General features: G+C 40.8%; 1 protein-coding gene across 1 annotated transcript in view; it reads left to right on the top strand.

The window, feature by feature from the left end:
- Nucleotides 1–20,384, top strand: part of si:ch211-106h4.4 (MAM and LDL-receptor class A domain-containing protein 1) — a 132,606-nt gene that overhangs the window by 77,184 nt on the left and 35,038 nt on the right. Inside the window, exons 20-33 of the mRNA XM_057857085.1 lie at nt 253–372; nt 516–618; nt 710–857; nt 985–1,204; nt 4,511–4,622; nt 9,240–9,372; nt 9,451–9,529; nt 9,625–9,780; nt 11,531–11,656; nt 11,793–12,008; nt 12,089–12,208; nt 16,995–17,150; nt 17,239–17,330; nt 17,944–18,111. Coding sequence (XP_057713068.1) covers nt 253–372; nt 516–618; nt 710–857; nt 985–1,204; nt 4,511–4,622; nt 9,240–9,372; nt 9,451–9,529; nt 9,625–9,780; nt 11,531–11,656; nt 11,793–12,008; nt 12,089–12,208; nt 16,995–17,150; nt 17,239–17,330; nt 17,944–18,111 — 1,949 coding nt within the window. The remainder of the gene's footprint in view (nt 1–252; nt 373–515; nt 619–709; nt 858–984; nt 1,205–4,510; nt 4,623–9,239; nt 9,373–9,450; nt 9,530–9,624; nt 9,781–11,530; nt 11,657–11,792; nt 12,009–12,088; nt 12,209–16,994; nt 17,151–17,238; nt 17,331–17,943; nt 18,112–20,384) is intronic.

The following is a 20,384-nucleotide window of genomic DNA, read 5'->3' on the forward strand; positions in this document are numbered from 1 at the left end:
AGTCGACGATAACATTGTTATTGGAAGTCAACATTTGGATTATTGTTGGCAAGTTTTCTTGGCATTGGCATTAAACTGTACTACACTTTGTTGTTTATTTTGAAAACAAACTGTTTTAAAATGTTGTGATATCTATAGTTTGTAGTGGTTTGAACATATAATTCAGTCTTTCACGTAACACTCAATGGACCCTGTGCTCAACCGTTGGTATTCGTGTAACACTTTGACACCCTGTTCGATTATCATTTTCAGGTATCTGCGGATTTGATTCCGACATGTGTGGCTTTGAGGGGGACGTAAGTCACGCGGGTGAGTGGAGCCGCGAAAAAGGCACAAAAGGGAATGTGGATCACACTTACCGAACCGAGAATGGCAAGTGAAATCCATAAAAACATAAAAGATATGAAAATGCAATAACTACAATTAACAATATTAACTCAATTGCACAATAGTCACTTCAGGTGAAATTTTACAACCTCCAATAAACAGTTCAGATAATGACCTCTTTTCTTTAGGTTACTATATGACTGTACTTCAGACAAATTCTGAACAAGTTCAAGTCGCTCAGCTGTTGTCACCCGACTTGCACTCATCAGTGGAGATGTGTGTACGATTCTGGTGGGTCCAGTGCTGTGATCGCGCACCTTTACATGCTGTTATGAGGAAGTTAACGAAATATAACCTATGTACATGTCATCTGTTTGACCAGGTACCGTTTGCCTGCTCTGCCATCTAACATGCTGTCTGTCCACGTGCTGGGCGCAGTCCAGAGCGATGCTCTTTGGGAGCGATCAGGAGCGCCTTCCACGGACTGGGAGGTGGCAGAGGTCACAGTGTTCTGGCCAACAAAATTCAACGTAAGACTTGGTTGAGAATAATTATTTTTACTATTTAGCAACTCGATGGTGCCATGGTTAGCACATTTGCCATTGCACAGTCCAGTTTTCTCTAGTCACTTTACTTTCTCTTTTTTCCCATTCCAAGGTGGTTTTTAGGGCATCCCATGAACCAGGTATGAATTCCACGGTCCAGCTGGATGATATTTCTTTTACAAAAGGGGCGTGCTCTCCCACTGCCAACTGTGACTTTGAATCGGGACCTTGCAACTGGCTTAACATGCCCACTGAAGACGAACATGGCTGGGTGGTGGCCAGTGGGGGCTTTCAGGGTCTACCTGCGGACCACACTACCGAATCCTCTGAAGGTAGACCCTTACATTGTTTACTAAAGTCTTAAAACTGCGTGAGGACACAAAAAGTGAATTACTTTTATTTGGTTAATTAGTATACAGTAATGCATGTGGAACCATTACTTCAAGCCCCAGAAAGTAATGTAAATAGCAGACGCGAAAGAAATCCATACTTCAGAATGGAGATTTAAAGATCAGCATTCTGTAACTTATGTCAAAAGTCCGTGAAGGATCATAAACTGTTTTGCTTCCATAATGTGACTGAGTATGGTGGCCTCTTAGCATCAAACTGCATTTGGAAGAACACTATATTTCCCAATTTTCACTGAAAAACAGCCAGCAAAAATCAGTTGGTAATAACACTTTGTAATAGAGTTGTAACAATACACCATGACGTCAGTACATAACTTAAGTCATGATCATGGTTCAGTTCACATTGAGTAAGCTAAACATACGCACATTTATTATGATACTCAAACTGCTTGCAGAAAATTTCCAATAATTCTCCAAATGGAAAAAGAAAAAAAAAAACTATCGTCACCCCCCCAACTATATACTATATATTCGATTCATTTTTATTCATAGCAAATGCCACATAAATAGTTGGTCTGCATTTTAGGAAGCAATGAATGCAGTCATGTGCAAGAGTAAATAGTTGGGACAGTGTAATACAGTGGGGCAAATAAGTACTTAGTCAACCACTAATTGCGCAAGTTCTCCCACTTGAAAACATTAGAGAGGCCTGTAATTGTCAACATGGGTAAACCTCAACCATGAGACAGAACGTGGGAAAAAACCCAACAGAAAATCACATTGTTTGATTTTTAAAGAATTTATTTGCAAATCATGGTGGAAAATAAGTATTTGGTCAATACCAAAAGTTCATCTCAATACTTTGTTATGTACACTTTGTTGGCAATAACGGAGGCCAAACGTTTTCTGTAACTCTTCACAAGCTTTTCACACACTGTTGCTAGTATTTTGGCCCATTCCTCCATGCAGATCTCCTCTAGAGCAGTGATGTTTTGGGGCTGTCATTTGGCAACACGGACTTTCAACTCCCTCCACAGATTTTTTATGGGGTTGAGATCTGGAGACCGGCTAGACCACTCCAGGACCTTGAAATATTTCTTACAAAGGCACTCCTTTGTTGCCCTGGCTGTGTGTTTGGGATCATTGTCATGGTGAAAGACCCAGCCACGTCTCATCTTCAATGCCCTTTCTGATGGAAGGAGATTTTCACTCAAAATCTCTCGATACATGGCCCCATTCATTCTTTCCTTTACACAGATCAGTCGTCCTGGTCCCTTTGCAGAAAAACAGCCCCAAAGCATGATGTTTCCACCCCCATGCTTCACAGTGGGTATGGTGTTTTTGGATGCAATTCAGTATTCTTTCTCCTCCAAACACGAAAACCTGGGTTTCCACCAAAAAGTTCTATTTTGGTTTCATCTGACCATAACACAATCTCCCAGTCCTCTTCTGGATCATCCAAATGCTCTCAAGCGAACCGCAGACGGGCCTGGATGTGTACTTTCTTCAGCAGGGGGACACGTCTGGCAGTGCAAGATTTGAGTCCCTGGCGGCGCATTGTGTTACTGATAGTAGCCTTTGTTATTGTGGTCCCAGCTCACTGTAGGTTATTCACTAGGTAAAGCCGTGTGGTTGTGGGATTTTTGCTCACTGTTCTTGTTATTATTTTGACGCCATGGGGTGAAATCTTGCATGGAGCCCCAGATCGAGGGAGATGATCAGTGGTCTTGTATGTCTTCCATTTTGTAATAATTGCTCCCACAGTTGATTTCTTTACACCAAGCGTTTTACCTATTGCAGATTCAGTCTTCCCAGACTGGTGCAGTTTTACAACAATTTTGTCTCTGGTGTCCTTCGACAGCGCTTTGGTCTTGGCCATAGTGGAGTTTGGAGTGTGACTGACTGAGCTTGTGGACAGGTGTCTTTTATACCGATAATGAGTTAAAACAGGTGCCATTAATACAAGTAATGAGTGGAGCCTCGTTAGACCTCGTTAGAATTTAGACCACTTTGACAGCCAGAAATCTTGCTTGTTTGTAGGTGACCAAATATTTATTTTCCACTATAATTTGGAAATAAATCATTTAAAACTCAAACAATGTGATTATCTGGGTTTTCTTCCACATTATGTCTCTCATGATTGAGGTTTAACCATGTTGACAATTACAGGCCTCTCTAATCTTCTCAAGTAGGAGAACTTGCACAAATGGTGGTTGACTAAATACTTATTTGCCCCACTGTATATTATGCTATTTAAAGCAACACATGGTAACTTTTCAACCTTGACCGTGCCACACAAAAAAATACATATGTGCTGACTGCTTTACGGCATATGTCACTTCCCCCTTTCTCCATTCATTATAAAGACGGAAGTCGAGGCAAACGCTTTCGCGCAAATTCTGCAAAGATAGCAGAGCAACAAAAGAGACAAAAAGTTTTGTCTGAGGAGGAAAAAAAATCCCGGCTATTCGCTGGCGTTACACCAACTTGCCGTCAACGCTGATGAGTTTGGGTTGGGGGGTTAACCACACTAAGTCACACGGTTGCTAACCGTCATATGCTGTTGTTTAGCCACAACTGGATTCATCACCCTATTACCATTCATCCTTCACATAGCCGCTGGAAATGGCTGGAATGATTTTACGACACTATGCGGGTGTGTGCTGGTCCTCGTGGGAAATGCAGTCTTCCTCAAGGCAAAACACTACCACCTCTGTCTACTAGTGTCACTAAAATCGACCAAAACTGCAAAGTTACCTCGTGTTGTTTTAACTAGTAATAATAATATATATTTGGATTTAATTAGGTCCATTTAATGTTTGAGCTCAGCTGTGTAAATGTAGCAAAAGTTGCATTTCCATTGTTAATGTCACTGAATTCTGCAAGCCAGAAGCTGAGCTGTACTGTATTTGTTAATGAAGCAGGTAGAGTGCAAATCAGTATACACTTCCTGTCCCATAGCTAAAATGTTCTTCGTGGAAAACCTAAATAATTTCAATTCCCCACTTCAAATAATGGGAAACTTAATACATCTACCGTTCTATCCCAAATTTTTAGTATTGATATTGAAAATTGAGTCTTGTGTTGTCTGACAAAACCTCAGAATGCTCAACAGATAACTAACTGTAGTCACGCCAAGTGTTGCAGTAATTCCTATTTTTGTTTGTACATCCTGTGGTCGCTTCCACCCTTTCCCAAATGAAGTCATTGTGTGGGAGTGTGCATGAACAATCCAGTCAAATGTGTAAAGTCATGACACCGCAGCAATTGCTGTGTGTTTGCTTTCAGGTCAGTTCTTGTTGAGTTTATCACCACACACAACCAGCGTCGCTCGGGTAGCATCTGAATGGATTCAACTCAAAGATACCACGGCCTGCCTCACCCTATGGTATTATAGCAGGTCAGCAGTAAACCGACATTTTCACATCATATTGTATGTTGTCATTACCGAGGATGCACTTTATCCTTGTTTGCTTGTGGACTTCCTCAAATGTGTGCACAATCACCCGCTCCACTTTTTGCAAGACAACATGTGCAATCTGGATCAGAGTTCAGTAAACAGAAAAAAAAAATATTTTAACAGACCGACATAGTCCAAACAAGACTAAATTTTGAAACAAACACAAAAATTGACCTGATTAGCTTTGAGTCATCTGATCCAAATATTTCCTAAAAGATTTGTAAATATTGGAATATAATACATATCACATGTAGCTTTTGTTGTTGATTCCTAATATGTATCTCTACTCAGTAAGAGTCATTAGTAGAGGTGTGCATCGGCACTGCCCTCACGATTCGATTTGATTACGATTCGGAGGGCCACGATTTGATTCGATTCAGAGGGTCACGATTCGATTCGATTCGGTTCGGCAATGCATCGCGATGCCTTAAAGCCTGGGATGCATTAAAATTCTAAAGCAAAGCATATTTTTAGTGAATCGTGAGGCAACACAAGCGGTCAGACATTAAAGAACCTTTTATTGGCTCTTGTGTCACTCCTGGTTGAAGTCAAATGAAAATAATTTCAGATATATATATTTTTTAAAAACAGATCACAGCATTTAATTGGTGCTTTGAATGAGACCAGGGCTTTCTCTTTTTTTTGCACACAGTAGCAGCCTTTCACACAGTGCAACATCTGAACTCCTGTGCAAAATCAGTAATAACGGTCACTGTATTTTAGTCACAACAACCCATCAATAAAAATATTCAAGTAAATATTAAAGAAAACGACAAAGAAAATATTGTAGTGCAGCAGCATCTTTATCGCAATATCAATCCAGGGATCAGTTCAGTTGCAAACAAAACATCAACTAAATTGCAATGTAGAACAAAAGTAAAATGTAGGCCTAGCCCACAATAGACCCTACCCACGTGACGTCACAACTCCGCTCTCCTGAATGGTACCGCCCAATTGTCCGTCAAAACATAGTGTTAACCTGTTACGGCTACGTACATTCCTCCTATTTACGGCGTGTTTTTCTGCTCCTTAACATTAATAATCAAAATGGTGAAGGCGTGTGTGGCTGTTGGTTGCACTAACAGAGAAGATGGAAGGAGAGACTTGAAGTTTTACCGTATTCCGAGGGATCCAAAGAGGAGAGCGAAATGGACGGCTGCAATTCAACGTGAAAACTGGGCACCAAAAAATCACCACAGACTATGTAGTAGTCATTTTATATCCGGTAAGATGCATTTAAGATATACTTAGAGCGTTTTGGGCTGACAAATAACCACAATTAAGATCATTGCTAGGCTAATCGCCGACAACATACACGTATGTACAGTATGTAGTGAGAGTGCTATCGCTAAACCATATAAACATTAAAAGCCTTAACTCCATTGACAAACGACATGAAATACATTAGACTTGACAGTGGATGTTAGCAATAACAAAAGATTTTGAATTGAAAATTTCGTAACTCACCTTTCCAAGCACAAGATAGATTCCTGCCGAATTTTCGTGGACGAGGACATGTTTCACCCAACCAGCAACGAAGTATTTATAAGCCTCCAAGCTCTTAAAGTGTTTTTCAAATTTTCGTGAGAATAGGCTGATTTTGTGTGGACAATATAATTGTAAATATCAGCGTAGCAGATGTCAGGCAGACAGGGCGAAGACAGTGGGTCGAAAAACATCGATTTGGGCATCAAATATGGATCTGGCGACTGTATAGAACGAAGCTTTTCCACATAACGCCTTTTATGCAACACATCCAGTGAGTTTACGGCATCAGAAAGCACCGGGTCTTCCATGAAATGCATTTTAAATTCCTCAATCAATTGAAACCAATGCTAATACAGAGACAAAATGACGGACAAGTGGGCGGAACCATACAGCGAGCACGTGGTTTTATGACGTCGGTGGGTAGGGTCTATATATGTGCAATCAACTTAGAAATGCAATTAGTAACTACCACATAACAATAAAAAAAATAATGAATTAAAATGAAGTGGAGCAGCATTTTAGCAGCCATAAAAATCTGTTTCAACATGAGGAAATATCAGTTTTTTTGCAATCGAGAGAGCAGAGAGATAGTAGAGGTTAGATCGGGCCTAAAAAATCCAGCCCGACCCGACACAGCCCGCTGGTATTGAAGCCCGAGTGACGCGGAAAAAAAACGCAGCAGCAGCAATTTATTTTCATTTCTTCGTGTTGGCAGAAAAAACGCAAGTTTTCTTAATGTTTAAATAGTCTACATATTTTTATGATCATTATAAAAGCATTTACACAACGAAATAACGCTGGGAAAGTTTAACATAAAAAAAAAAAAAACATGCGATTTTGCAGATACACAGAGGAGAAGATTCAAAAGGATCACATTTGTGTTGCCTTTGTGTGCATAAAAAAGTGTCTTTCGTAACGAATTCTCAGTTGGCAGAAAAAAAACGCAACTTTTCTTAATGTTTAAATAGTCTACATATTTTTATGATCATTATAAGAGCATTTACACAACAAAATAACGCTGGGAACGTTTGTTAAATATATTTTTGAGTGATTCAAAAGGATCACATTTGTGTTGCCTTTGTGTGCATAAATAAAAGTCTTTCGTAAGGACTCGCAAGCGCCACAGCGGAGGAGAAGAAGAAAAAGCCGTGGGGGGGCACTGCGTTCATGTGCGTGCACAAGCAAATGCACAATAGAGCCTACCCACGTACCACGTGCTCGCTGTATGGTTCCACCCACTTGTCCGTCATTTTGACTCTGTATTAGCATTGTTTTCAATTGATGGCGGAATTTAAAATGCATTTCATGGAAGACCCGGTGCTTTCTGATGCCGCAAACTCACTGGATCTGTTGCATAAAAGGCGTTATGAGGAAAAGCTTCGTTCTATACAGTCGCCAGATCCATATTTGATGCCCAAATCGATGTTTTTCGACCCACTGTCTTCGCCCTGTCTGCCTGACATCGGCTACGCAGATATTTACAATTATCTTGTCCACACTAAATCAGCCTATTCTCACGAAAATATGAAAAACTTCAAGAGCTTGGAGGCTTATAAATACTTCGTTGCTGGTTGGGTGAAACAGGTCCTCGTCCACGAAAATTCGGCAGGAATCTATCTTGTGCTTGGAAAGGTGAGTTACGAAATTTTCAATTCAAAATCTTTTGTTATTGCTAACATCCACTGTCAAGTCTAATGTATTTCATGTCGTTTGTCAATGGAGTTAAGGCTTTTAATGTTTATATGGTTTAGCGATAGCATTCTCACTACATACATACGTGTATGTTGTCGGCGATTAGCCTAGCAATGATCTTAATTGTGGTTATTTGTCAGCCCCGTAGACGAGGCCAGTTTCTTTCACTTGGTACCAGCTAAATATTATTCAAAAAATAACGATGGTGGAAGAAAGGGAAGTCACAAACATCTTGAATTTGAAACTATGTCGTACTACGTCGTATGTTGTCGGCGATTAGCCTCGCAATGATCTTAATTGTGGTTATTTGTCAGCCCCGTAGACGAGGCCAGTTTCTTTCACTTGGTACCAGCTAAATATTATTCAAAAAATAACGATGGTGGAAGAAAGGGAAGTCACAAACATCTTGAATTTGAAACTATGTCGTACTACGTCGTATGTTGTCGGCGATTAGCCTAGCAATGATCTTAATTGTGGTTGTCAGGCCAAAACCCTCTAAATATATATTAAATGCACCTTACCGGATATAAAATGACTACTACATAGTCTGTGGTGATTTTTTTGGTGTCCAGTTTTCACGTCGAATTGCAGCCGTCCATTTCGCTCTCCTCTTTGGATCCCTCGGAATACGGTAAAACTTCAAGTCTCTCCTTCCATCTTCTCTGTTAGTGCAACCAACAGCCACACACGCCTTCACCATTTTGATTATTAATGTTAAGGAGCAGAAAAACACGCCGTAAATAGGAGAAATGTACGTAGCCGTAACAGGTTAACACTATGTTTTGACGGACAAGTGGGCGGAACCATACAGCGAGCACGTGGTACGTGGGTAGGCTCTATACAGAGAGCCTGCTCTCGGTTTTATCCCTTTTTTTAAAAAATATAATTTACTAGTCTGGCGCGGCGGCCCGACCCGACCCGACCCGACCCGAACGTGAATGCATAACATTTTGGGCCCGACCCGTTCGGGTTCCGGCACAAGATCTAACCTCTAAGAGATAGATTATTGATGCACCTAAGACATTGAAAGCAGACATCTGGAGACATTTTGGCTTCGACGAGGTTGGTGGGAAACTTGACCAGAGTTATGCAGTGTGTAAAAATTGAAACATAAGAATAATAATACAAATGGGGAAACCAAATCCGTTTCATCACCGGAATTGCGCAGGGAAGATTTTTTGAACGGACTTATATATTTTAAAATGCGCTGAGTCGATTCGGCTTGTTGCCCGCATCGAATCGAATCGTCCATGCCCCGCATCAGGATGCATCGCTGCATCGATTATTGTTGACACCACTAGTCATTAGTAGTCCTAAATTTGTCTCTCACAAATCCACCTGACTGGATTTTTTTCTCTCTAAATTAAATGGCTGTAGCGGGTATGGGACATTGCGAGTGTTTGTTCACTCGGGACAGTTGGAGGATGAGGAGATGTTTCAGACAAACACCAGCAGTGGTCAAAGCTGGAAGAGCTTTTCTGAAAGTTTCAAGAAGAATAAACCTTTCCAGGTAGCTTAAAGTATAAATTTAATGTGCTCTTATCATACTCTAGAATGTGCTATAAATCATCTATCTTATCATACTCAGTTGTTGATTGAAGCCGAGACTGGCAGAAGTGACTTCATTGCCATCGATGACATCAGCCTCAAACCTGGTCCTTGTCAAGGTAGCCTATTCACTTAAATTGTGTTCATCTATGACAGTACTGTTCATCTGTGTCAAGCTACTGTATTTTAAACGAACATTAACATGGTCTTGCAGTGAATGAAACACTTTCAACATTTGTGGGCTGTACATTTGAAAACGACACGTGCGGTTGGCAGGACGTCAGCATCGGGCAGGGTGAGTGGGAAAGAGGAAGGAATGCATCTGGGAACGCTGGACCATCTGTTGACCACACACTGGGCACGGAGCTTGGTAAGGCAACACACCAAACTGTCCTTCCTTTATTGTCTTTACTTACAGTTTAAGCACATTGTTGTAGTTTAAGGCCGCAATGGCTTGTCATTTGGGAGGTATCTTTGAGTCCAATGATAATATGTTGAAGGGGTAATTTTGCTTAAAATTAGTGCTCCAACTATTGAATATTTTAGTAATCGAGTATTCTACTGAAAATTCCATCGATTAATCGAACAATTGGATGAAACACTTTTGTAAGACAAAAAAAAAATTCACTGCTTTCACTCAAAAAATTTAAGATCTTATAAAAAAAAAAAAAAAAATCTTATTTCTTTCCTAAAAATGTCAGTACGCTTAATAACAGACTTAAAAGTTAAGTGTTTTCCCCACGTGTTTTATTGAATTTCCATTTTTGTCAAGCTATTTTTTAAGTTCAAGTTAAGTTTTAATTTTAAGTCTAAATTGTAAGTCCTGAAAGGATTTTGAGTTTTTACAGTGTTCAAAATAAGTATATGATACCTGCTGTATTGGAGCACATTAGGCACCAGTGCTACTTTGTGTTTTATCCATCATTGACTACCGAGCTAAAATTGACAGCTTTATTACGTTTTTATTTTCCACTATCATCACTCTACAGTGCTGCGTTTTTAAAGATTGAATAAAGCCTGTATGAAAAACACGTTAGCCACACATCGACAGCAATCCTAATTTACAGAAACCTAGCCCGCCACAGGGTTGACATTACGTTAGCAAGGTACAGTAACGTTAATTTTATATATTAGCGCTCCGTTAACTTAATTTTAGCTTGTCCCGAATATCGCTCCTCCACTCTCGGAGTAAACGGGGTGCCTTCGGTAGAGCGGTGGCTATCCCGGCCCAGGTTTCGGGGGCAGTCATTGGTCACATTGTCTAGCCGGAGGTGCGGAAACATTAGCGGCGGCGCGGGTAGCCGGGGCCAGGTGAGGGTAGTGTTATGCAAGCGCTGTCTTTGCAGTGAATACATGAAACAGTTTTCACCTTGATCTCCAGCTTGAAATGCTCCCACAAGTTTGACATTTTCAGCTTTTTCTTGGTGCCTTTCTCTTCAATTTCATCGCCTTCTTCGTCGTTACCTCTATATTCATGGGTGGTTGAAATCAAATATATCCGCCACCTCTCTCTTCTTCCTGTATGCGTGTGACGTCAGCGCGTTGTGCCGAATTAAAAGTAGTCCGGGCAAAATGTCATTCTTATAGCTGGCAAAATTAAACGATTCCTCCAGGCGGAGAAAATTCTGGAGAAATTTTCAGAGAAATTTATAAAATCGAGTTACTCGAATTATTCGAGTAATCGTTTCATCTCTACTTAAAATGCTAATAAATACCAAATCTTTTTGTAATTAGTTTCATAAAATGTGGCAATAGAAGACATGCTTTGAATTCTTCCTGATTGTGATGTAGCATTGGGTAATTTCACACAGAGTTCCTCCAGATATGATTAAAAGCTATAAAGTGTGCTGAAATTCCTGCTTTGAGGATTTTTGACCAGAGCGTGTTACAACTGTTTTTAAACATTTATGCCATTTAGGCAGCACAGTTGAGTAGTTTCACAAGTCTGGCCTCTAAATTATACAAGTTTACGATTAACTGGTGACCAGTCAACGGGTGTACCCAGCCTTGCAGAGCCTGAAGTTCTCCCGTGATCTGAATGACAAGCGCTGAATGGCTATCTCGTCAGACCCATGCTGTAGTTGCCTGGCTTTACTGACACCATCTTATGCATCTTCCAGGCTGGTACGTGTCAGTCTCCCCGTACAATGGTGATCACCTGAGCCCTGCAGCTTTGCAGAGCCCAATCACGAAACAGTCCGCCGCCGACTGCACGCTCCACTTCTACTATAACGTATATGGAGAAGGTGTGTTACAATCTTGTGTTTTATTATTAGTATTTGATTGATCAAAACAGTTAATTTTTTTCTTCACTTCATAATTGCTTGATTTTATCACATACATAGCTATAAAAATTGTCCCAACTTGTGCATGCTGTTTCAGAAATGCATGAGTTGAAGGTGCTACTTTCCGAGAGTTCTCGCACCACCGTCCTGTGGTGGCAGTCGGGTGCTGCTGATAATTCGTGGCATCATGGCGAGGTGATGGTTGGTAGAAGGCGTCAGGACTTCAACATCCTCTTTGAAGCCACACGTGATTTCAACAAGCCAGGCCACATTGCCGTCGATGACGTTAACTTCACAAGCTGCAACTTGCCAGGTAGTACAATATACGATGCTTGCTATGCATATGAGGCATGATTCTTGCTGTTCGCAAGTTTTAGTTTTTCTTTCATCCAGACCCGCAACCTGTATGTCCTGAAAATATGTTCACATGCAAGAACGGTGTTTGTGTGGAGAAGAACCGATTGTGTGATTTCACTGATGACTGTGGAGATTTGACTGACGAGAACAACTGTGGTAAGTTACCATAAATACTTGGTGTTAGCTTAGAAACTAACAACAGGATTATATTTTTGCATTGTGTACACATGTACAAACCCCAATTGCAATGCCAAGCCTCATGGCCAGCCTTGCCACTCTATTATAAAGTTATCACAAAGCAGACAATTGAACTTGAGTCTCAGCGACTCTGGCTCGAGTCAACTTGAGTCGCAAATTTGATGACTCGCAACTCGACTCGGACTTGCAGAAAAAAGCACAGACTAAAAAGCAGACTCGGACACGACTCGCTTGAACTGGGAGGGTTCGAGACTCGAAAGTGGTTTCCACCTAACAGTGATCCGTTTGGTCGCCTTGGTTGCTTTCACCATGCCCTCACGGAACAACGTTGCAATCAGTTAGTTTTTTCTTTTATCCCAGAAAATACCGTAGTTGTAGGTTGTTTCAATTATCTGACGTTTCGCCGAACACTTCCGCCTTCATCAGAGAGTCACTGGTGATGGTGTGACGCATCTTTATCAGCTGATGGACGGAAGCGTAACTCACCTGTCAGATTGACAGACGAGTCACGCCCTCTGCTGACCATTCACTCTTCCAGGATGCTGGTTCAGGTAGAAGAGAGTATGTGCGCCCCCTCATCCCTGTTGATGTTCCTCGGGCCCCGCTTGCGGATCTCAATGGCCTCCCTGATCCAGCGCTGATATTTGTTTTCTTCGGTGCGGATGACTCTGGCCGTTTCCCAGTCCATAAAGCGGTTTTCCCTTCATTCATTCATTTTCATTTAATTTGTTTATTTCAGGCCATGATTCCTTGTTAAGACAGCAAATATATACAGCTCATATAATCATGTAACAAAAAAGAGCAGCAAAACTAAGTAACATTGCAACTTCAACTACATGCCTGAAAAGGAGTGGGATGAAGAAAATTGATTTAATCCCACCCCTATTCTCATCTAATTAAGAACAAAAAAAATCTTGCTACTTCCTTCCAAAAATGTAGGCAACCCAAAAAATCAGTCCAAACAGTTTTGCACATGTACATTTTTGTAACAAATTTTGTCCCTTGTGATGAAGTTACCACAGGTAACACCCAAACCCAAAAAAATTTCATACCAACATGGTAAATGAAAGTAAAACCATACCAACAACGGTAAAAGCCACACACACAGGACAACAAATTATAAATGGCAACAATAACTATATCAACAACGGTCATGGACAATATACCAGCAATGGTAAGAAACAACCAGCACTCATACCAAGACAATTTGTTGATGTAATTAAGACCTTATATCTGTATAATGTGACCAGACCATAAATTTGTATAACCTTTTAAATCTGTAAATGTTTCGCATAGCTTGTGTTGCTTTCCCAGATTATTCCAAAGTTTCACTCCACACACAGACACACAAAAACTTTTATGAGTTGTTCGAATTTTTGGTACTAAAAAGTCTCCATATCCTCTTAAGTTATGACTTCTCTCTTTTATTGTAAAAAAGTTTTGCAATTTAATTGGTAATACTTTGTTGAATGCTTTATAGAGGATTATTGATGTATTATACTTTCGTTAAATTTTAGCAGCTTTGATTGAATAAACAAATTATGTGTGTGATCCAAAAACCCGACCTTATGGATGATCCGCTCGGCCCGTTTCTGTAAGGTAACTAAAGGATTTATCGTGCACAAGTGTTTCCCCAGACTTCAACACAATATGAGAAGTATGGGAGAACCAAAGAGCAGTATAAAGTGCTGAGTGCGTTCGCGTCTTTTGGAGTGATTGGTGATGGCTGACTTGTGATGTTCCTGTTGTGCTTGTTCTTTTATTTCCATTGTATGTCTTATTGTTGTCTCCTTCTCACACTCCTTCTTTTCTTCTGTCTTTCTTGTAATAAAGCTCCTCCCTGTCTCCCCGATGTATGATTTATTGCATGATTAGCATGGAACTTCATATATGGAGTTACATTTGTTTTCTGGGTGGATTTTGTCCTTTGGATGGACAAATATCTGGTGGAGTGTTGCATGTGGTTTGATGGCCATTGATGGCGTACACACTCTGTACTACCTGTACCAGCATCCTGGAAGGGTGAATGGTCAGCAGAGGGCGTGACTCTTGCCTGGTACACCAGACTCACCGCTGTTCCAGCTACTGAGTCTGGCCACCATTCAGCGGATACAATTTCCAGGGCGGAGCAAGCCACAGCAAACAGACAGCGGAGTGGACCAATCAGCGACGGGCAGACGGGACGTTAGTAAAACGACGAGGGCAGGACGAGGGACTTGCGCGCGGAAGTAAACATACGAGGAGAGCGGCGTTTATTCAACATGGCTAGCGCGAGACAGACTGATGTCAATGACTCGTGTCGATGTGTTTTTGGTCATTTAAAACTGATTTTACAGTGGATTGGAACATATTCTCGGCTCTTTTGTTCATCTGTGTTGTTGTGGAGACGACTTTCGACGCGCAAGAGTGACGTTGCTCGTTAAGAACACATCACGCAAATAAATGAATCTGATTTGTCGATTGATTTTGTACCTGCTCGAGAGGCCGTTAATGGGCTGGGTTCCAGACTTTTCTCTCAGTGTATGAAAAATACAGGGACAACAGTCTGGCCGTGCCAGGCAAGTGGGACTCTGCTGTCAATCTGACAGGTGAGTTACGCCTTCATCCGTCTGCTGATAGACACGTCACACCAGCACCATTGACTCTCTGATGAAGGCGGAACTGTTCGCCGAAACATGTCTGGTAATTAAAACAACCTATAGCTATTGCCTGGGATGAAAGAAAAATTCAACTAATATAAGTGTAGACAAAATGAACTCAATACAATTAACATGGCAATCAGTTGAATCCAGACTGATACAACAGATGCAACATGGCAAGTTCAGCAGTGGCAAGTTCCCAAGGTGATTGATTTTGCCTACAAAAATTTCCATTCCGATGGAAAACGCCTAAAAGCAACATGCAAGACCTGCAACGCCAATATTTGCGACAATGAAGGCACAACGTCAAACTGCAGTTTTTCTTTTACATTGACTTACATTGACAATTGCTTTGTGGGTGGGCTGGGGAACTATGGTGAAGGTCTTGACCAGCCTGTGACTCGACTCGACAACCTTCTGACTAGGGTTGTTCCGATCATGTTTTTTTGCTCCCGATCCAATCCCGATCGTTTTAGTTTGAGTATCTGCCGATCCCGATATTTCCCGATCCGTTTGCTTTTTTTTTTGCTCTCGATTCAATTCCAATCATTCCCGATCATTTTTCCCGATCATATACATTTTGGCAATGCGTTAAGAAAAAAATGAATAAAACTCGGACGAATATATACGTTCAACATACAGTACATAAGTATTGTATTTGTTTACTATGACAAATCCTCAAGATGGCATTTACATTATTAACATTGTTTCTGTGAGAGGGATCCACGGATAGAAAGACTTGTGACTTTGTATATTGTGACTAAATATTGCCATCTAGTGTATTTGTTGAGCTTTCAGTAAATGATACTGCAGCCATTCATCCCAAATGCATGATGGGAAGTGGACCCATGACTGTGCGTAGTGCTACCAATGGATATATCTTCTCTGCGTTGGGAAATAACGTAAGGTGTTAAGAAAAAGATCAATTGCTACCTTGCTTCCCCACATTGCTTCCCATGATATTTCTAATCGTAGGGAGAGGGATTGTAAGGCTTTAGCCTATTAAAAAAAAGCCACCAAATGCTGCCAAAATTCACTTTAATCATTTTACGCTGCCTTTTATCTCTCTAAATGGGTAAAACGGCACTATTACAGATTGAGCGCAACAATGCGTGAGTGGGTCGTGCGAAGCATGTATTAATTGCGTTAAATATTTAACGTGATACATTTAAAAAAAAAAAAAAAAATTACCGCCATTATCAGTACCATAAGCCTAAACTAAAGACTCTGAATGAGTGTAACATATTATGTCTGTAACGTTAAATACATTTAGAAAACGATTTAATAATATATATATTTAAAAAAGGCATGGCCGATATTTTTTTGCCGATTCCGATACTTTGAAAATGACGTGATCGGACCCGACCTCTCTACTTCTGACTTAACATGACTCGTCTTTACAACCTTGTGACTCGGCTCGACTTGACATAACCTCGAGACTCGACTTGACATAACCCAATGACTCGACTCAACATAACCTTGTGACGCGACTTGTCTTGACTTACCCACAACAGATAAGACATGGGACTTAATGGTGACTCTGCTCATAGTGACTTGTGCAATTGCCTATCACAGAGATTCTTCTACATAACACACTTGACACTTTCCTCCACCCATTTCAACCCTGCTTTGGTCTGTTTGTTCAATTCCTTGCTTTTTTTTGGGGCGGCCGTGGCGCAGTTGGTAGCTATAGTTGTCCTTGGACCGAAGGGTCAGTGGTTTGATTCCCAGCTATGACTGCCCACTGTCGAAGTGCCCTTGGGCAAGGCACTGAACCCTGATTTGCCTTCAATGGGTTGACAGCGCCTTGCATGGCAGCAGCCCCATTGGTGTGTGAATGTGTGTGTGAATGGGTAAATGTGTGCTAATGTAAAGCGCTTTGGGCATGGTAACCATGCAGAGAAATGCACTATATAAGTACAGTCCATTTACCATTTACCATTTACCATTTTTTAATAGTTAACCAATCAAGATTTTAAAAATCATTTATGTGTACGGGACCTAAAGACCACCGCGGTGCATAAGGCTACTTTCCTCAGTTGAATTTTGTGGCCATTATTTAATCACAAGCTCTTTTCCTCCTCTTTTCATGGTAATACATGTAGAGCACCAAGGTGTGACAGAGCGCTGTAGTTTTGAAAGAGGCTTGTGCTCTTGGGCTCCTTTGGACGAACCAGGAGCCAGATGGAGCAGACAAAAAGGTCAAGACGCCTGGCCTGAGGATGGACCCCCCATGGATCACACACTCAGAAGTGCTGCAGGTAACTAAACAAATGCTATAGAATAAATCTGCAATTGCAATCTGTCATCTGTAATGGGTCTCATGTAATGTGTGGACTGTTTTCCCAGGTTACTATATGACTCCTGGTACTCACCTCATGGAAATGGGGCAGAAATTAGAGATTCTCTCCAAAACCTTACTTCCTAGCTCTAATTGCACGGTGGGTTCAATTGGACGTAATACACTATTTTATGACAATGTAAGAATCTTAAGTAAGCTAGTAATTATGGCTTGCTGGAAAAAAAAGTTATTGTAGAAGACAGTCAATGTCAGTAACGCAGCTCATAGAGCATCTAAAAAAATAATTTGTTGTTTTTTTTTTTTTTTTTTTTTTACGTGTGCTGAAAGGGGGAAAAGCGCTACTGTATATAAGTATAACACCATTTACCATTTAACACCACAGAAGGCCACAATTCAGGATAATAGGAGCAAAACTATCAATTTGATCAATTGTAAATGCACAAATTTATTGCAGCAAGTGTATCCTAAGATGAATGGCAAGTAGCTTACTCGTTTGAAAATTACCAATGAGGCATGCCTGTCTTCAGTGGTTGGAGTAATTTTACAAAATTATTTTAAACGCAGTGGTTATGTGTTCTAAAATGTATGTTTTATTATGACAACTTATAACTTAATTTAAATTATGTCCTTTAGAACAATATGCATTAGTATAAGTAAAACTTTTTTTTAAATACCATCTTTTGTTGCCTTTTCATAGTGTTTATAACGAGACGTTATCCACCTTAACTGTACTCTAATGTGTGCCCATCTAGCTCAGATTCTTCTACTACAGCCTCCAAGACCCAGCAGGAAAGCTCACAGCGCAGTCCAGGACACATAGCTCTGGAATTAGCGATAACATGCTGTGGCTCAGGACAGACTCGCACAGCTACATGTGGCGAAGGGCAGATGTCACCTTCTCCTCCTCTGTCAAGTGCAAGGTAAGTGAATCAGATGCTTGCTAATGTACGCAATAGAACATGTAATTAAAATGTTGCCATTGCTCATATTTATTTATTTTGCGCCATAATTTCGCAAAAAAAAATAAATTACAACTATACATTTCTGGCACGATGTCAGACAGGGACATTGATTCATATTTTTGTTACTCATTTAGTAGCTGTAACAACGTTTTTCCCCGACCACCTAGAGAATGTAAAAATTAGCTGACATCAACATTAAATTTCTACAAATGTTGTAAGACTCCTAAGTACTAACGATATTTGTGTTTTATATTAGTTGATTCATGTTTGATTTTTAGCGATTTTTTTGTTTTGTTTGTTTTTGGTTTGTTTTTTGCAATACCAACACAGAAGTGTAATATTATTGACAGTATAGTAGCCAAATAGGCTTCTGTTAATGTAATGTCCTAACAACTAATCAGATAACTTTAGATGAAACAACTCAAAATAGCATGTTGACTAAACTCTCGATCTCACTCCAAATCACTACCAAATCAATTGAAATCAAATTGGAATTCATGAAGCAATTACGTCAGCAACGAGCGATAGGCACAGAGGACGGCAGCGATGGAGCTGTACATTAGTGTTAGCGCCTAGCTTGAAGTCAGCTTTTTGGTAAGAGGCGGGCTTGACAACAGTCATAAAAATTTTTTTTTTTTTAAATCTTAATTAGGGCAGGGGGATGCAAGCCTGAGAATGCTATGTTTTTCTTTCTGTGTGCTAAATAAGAAGTACTGTATTTCAATATTGCTTACATGGCCGAGAGTCGGGGGAAACTGACCGTATGTGTGTGCGTCATGCAAGCACAGTGCACATACACAAACACGGTGGATACGTTCTATCAATCCATATAAACTTTGAATATAATATTAAATGGGGTCTATTTCCAGTGGGGCAAATAAGTATTTAGTCAACTACCAATTGTGCAAGTTCTCCTACTTGAAAAGATTAGAGAGGCCTGTAATTGTCAACATGGGTAAGCCTCAACCATGAGAGACAGAATGTGTAAAAAAAAGAGAAAATCACATTGTTTGATTTTTAAAGAATTTATTTCCAAATTAGAGTGGAAAATAAGTATTTGGTCACCTACAAACAAGCAAGATTTCTGGCTGTCAAAGAGGTCTAACGAGGCTCCACTCGTTACCTGTATTAGTGGCACCTGTTTTAACTCATTGTCGGTATAAAAGACACCTGTCCACAACCCTCAGTCAGTCACACTCCAATTTCCACTATGGCCAAGACCAAAGAGCTGTCGAAGGACACCAAGTACAAAATTGGCTGGGAAATCTGAATCTGCAATAGGTAAAACGCTTGGTGTAAAGAAATCAACTGTGGGAGCAATTATTAGAAAGTGGAAGACATACAAGACCACTGATAATCTCCCTCGATCTGGGGCTCCATGCAAGATCTCACCCCGTGGCGTCAAAATGATAACAAGAATGGTGAGCTAAAATCCCAGAACCACACGGGGGGACCTAGCGAATGACCTACAGAGAGCTGGGACCACAGTAACAAAGGCTACTATCAGTAACACAATGCGCCGTCAGGGACTCAAATCCTGCACTGCCAAACGTGTCCCCCTGCTGAAGAAAGTACACGTCCAGGCCCATCTGCAGCGCTAGAGAGCATTTGAATGATGATGATGATGAAGAGGACTGGGAGAATGTGTTATGGTCAGATGAAACCAAAATAGAACTTTTTGGTAGAAGCACAGGTTCTCATGTTTGGAGGAGAAAGAAGACTGAATTCCATCCGAAGAACACCATACCCACTGTGAAGCATGGGGGTGAAAACATCATGCTTTGGGGCTGTTTTTCTGCAAAGGGACCAGGACAACGGATCTGTGTAAAGGAAAGAATGAATGGGGCCATGTATCGGGAGATTTTGAGTGAAAATCTCCTTCCATCAGCAAGGGCACTGAAGATGAGACTTTCAGCATGACAATGATCCCAAACACACATAGCCAGGGCAACAAAGGAGTGGCTTCGTAAGAAGCACTTCAAGGTCCTGGAGTGGCCTAGCCAGTCTCCAGATCTCAACCCCATAGAAAATCTGTGGAGGGAGTTGAAAGTCCGTGTTGCCCAACGACAGCCCCAAAACATCACTGCTCTAGAGGAGTTCTGCATGGAGGAATGGGCCAAAATACCAGCAACAGTGTGTGAAAAGCTTGTGAAGAGTTACAGAAAACGTTTGGCCTCCGTTATTGCCAACAAAGGGTACATAACAAAGTATTGAGATGAACTTTTGGTATT

The sequence above is a fragment of the Corythoichthys intestinalis genome, chromosome 14, assembly GCF_030265065.1.
Source record: "Corythoichthys intestinalis isolate RoL2023-P3 chromosome 14, ASM3026506v1, whole genome shotgun sequence".
Classification (NCBI taxonomy): Eukaryota; Metazoa; Chordata; class Actinopteri; order Syngnathiformes; family Syngnathidae; genus Corythoichthys; species Corythoichthys intestinalis.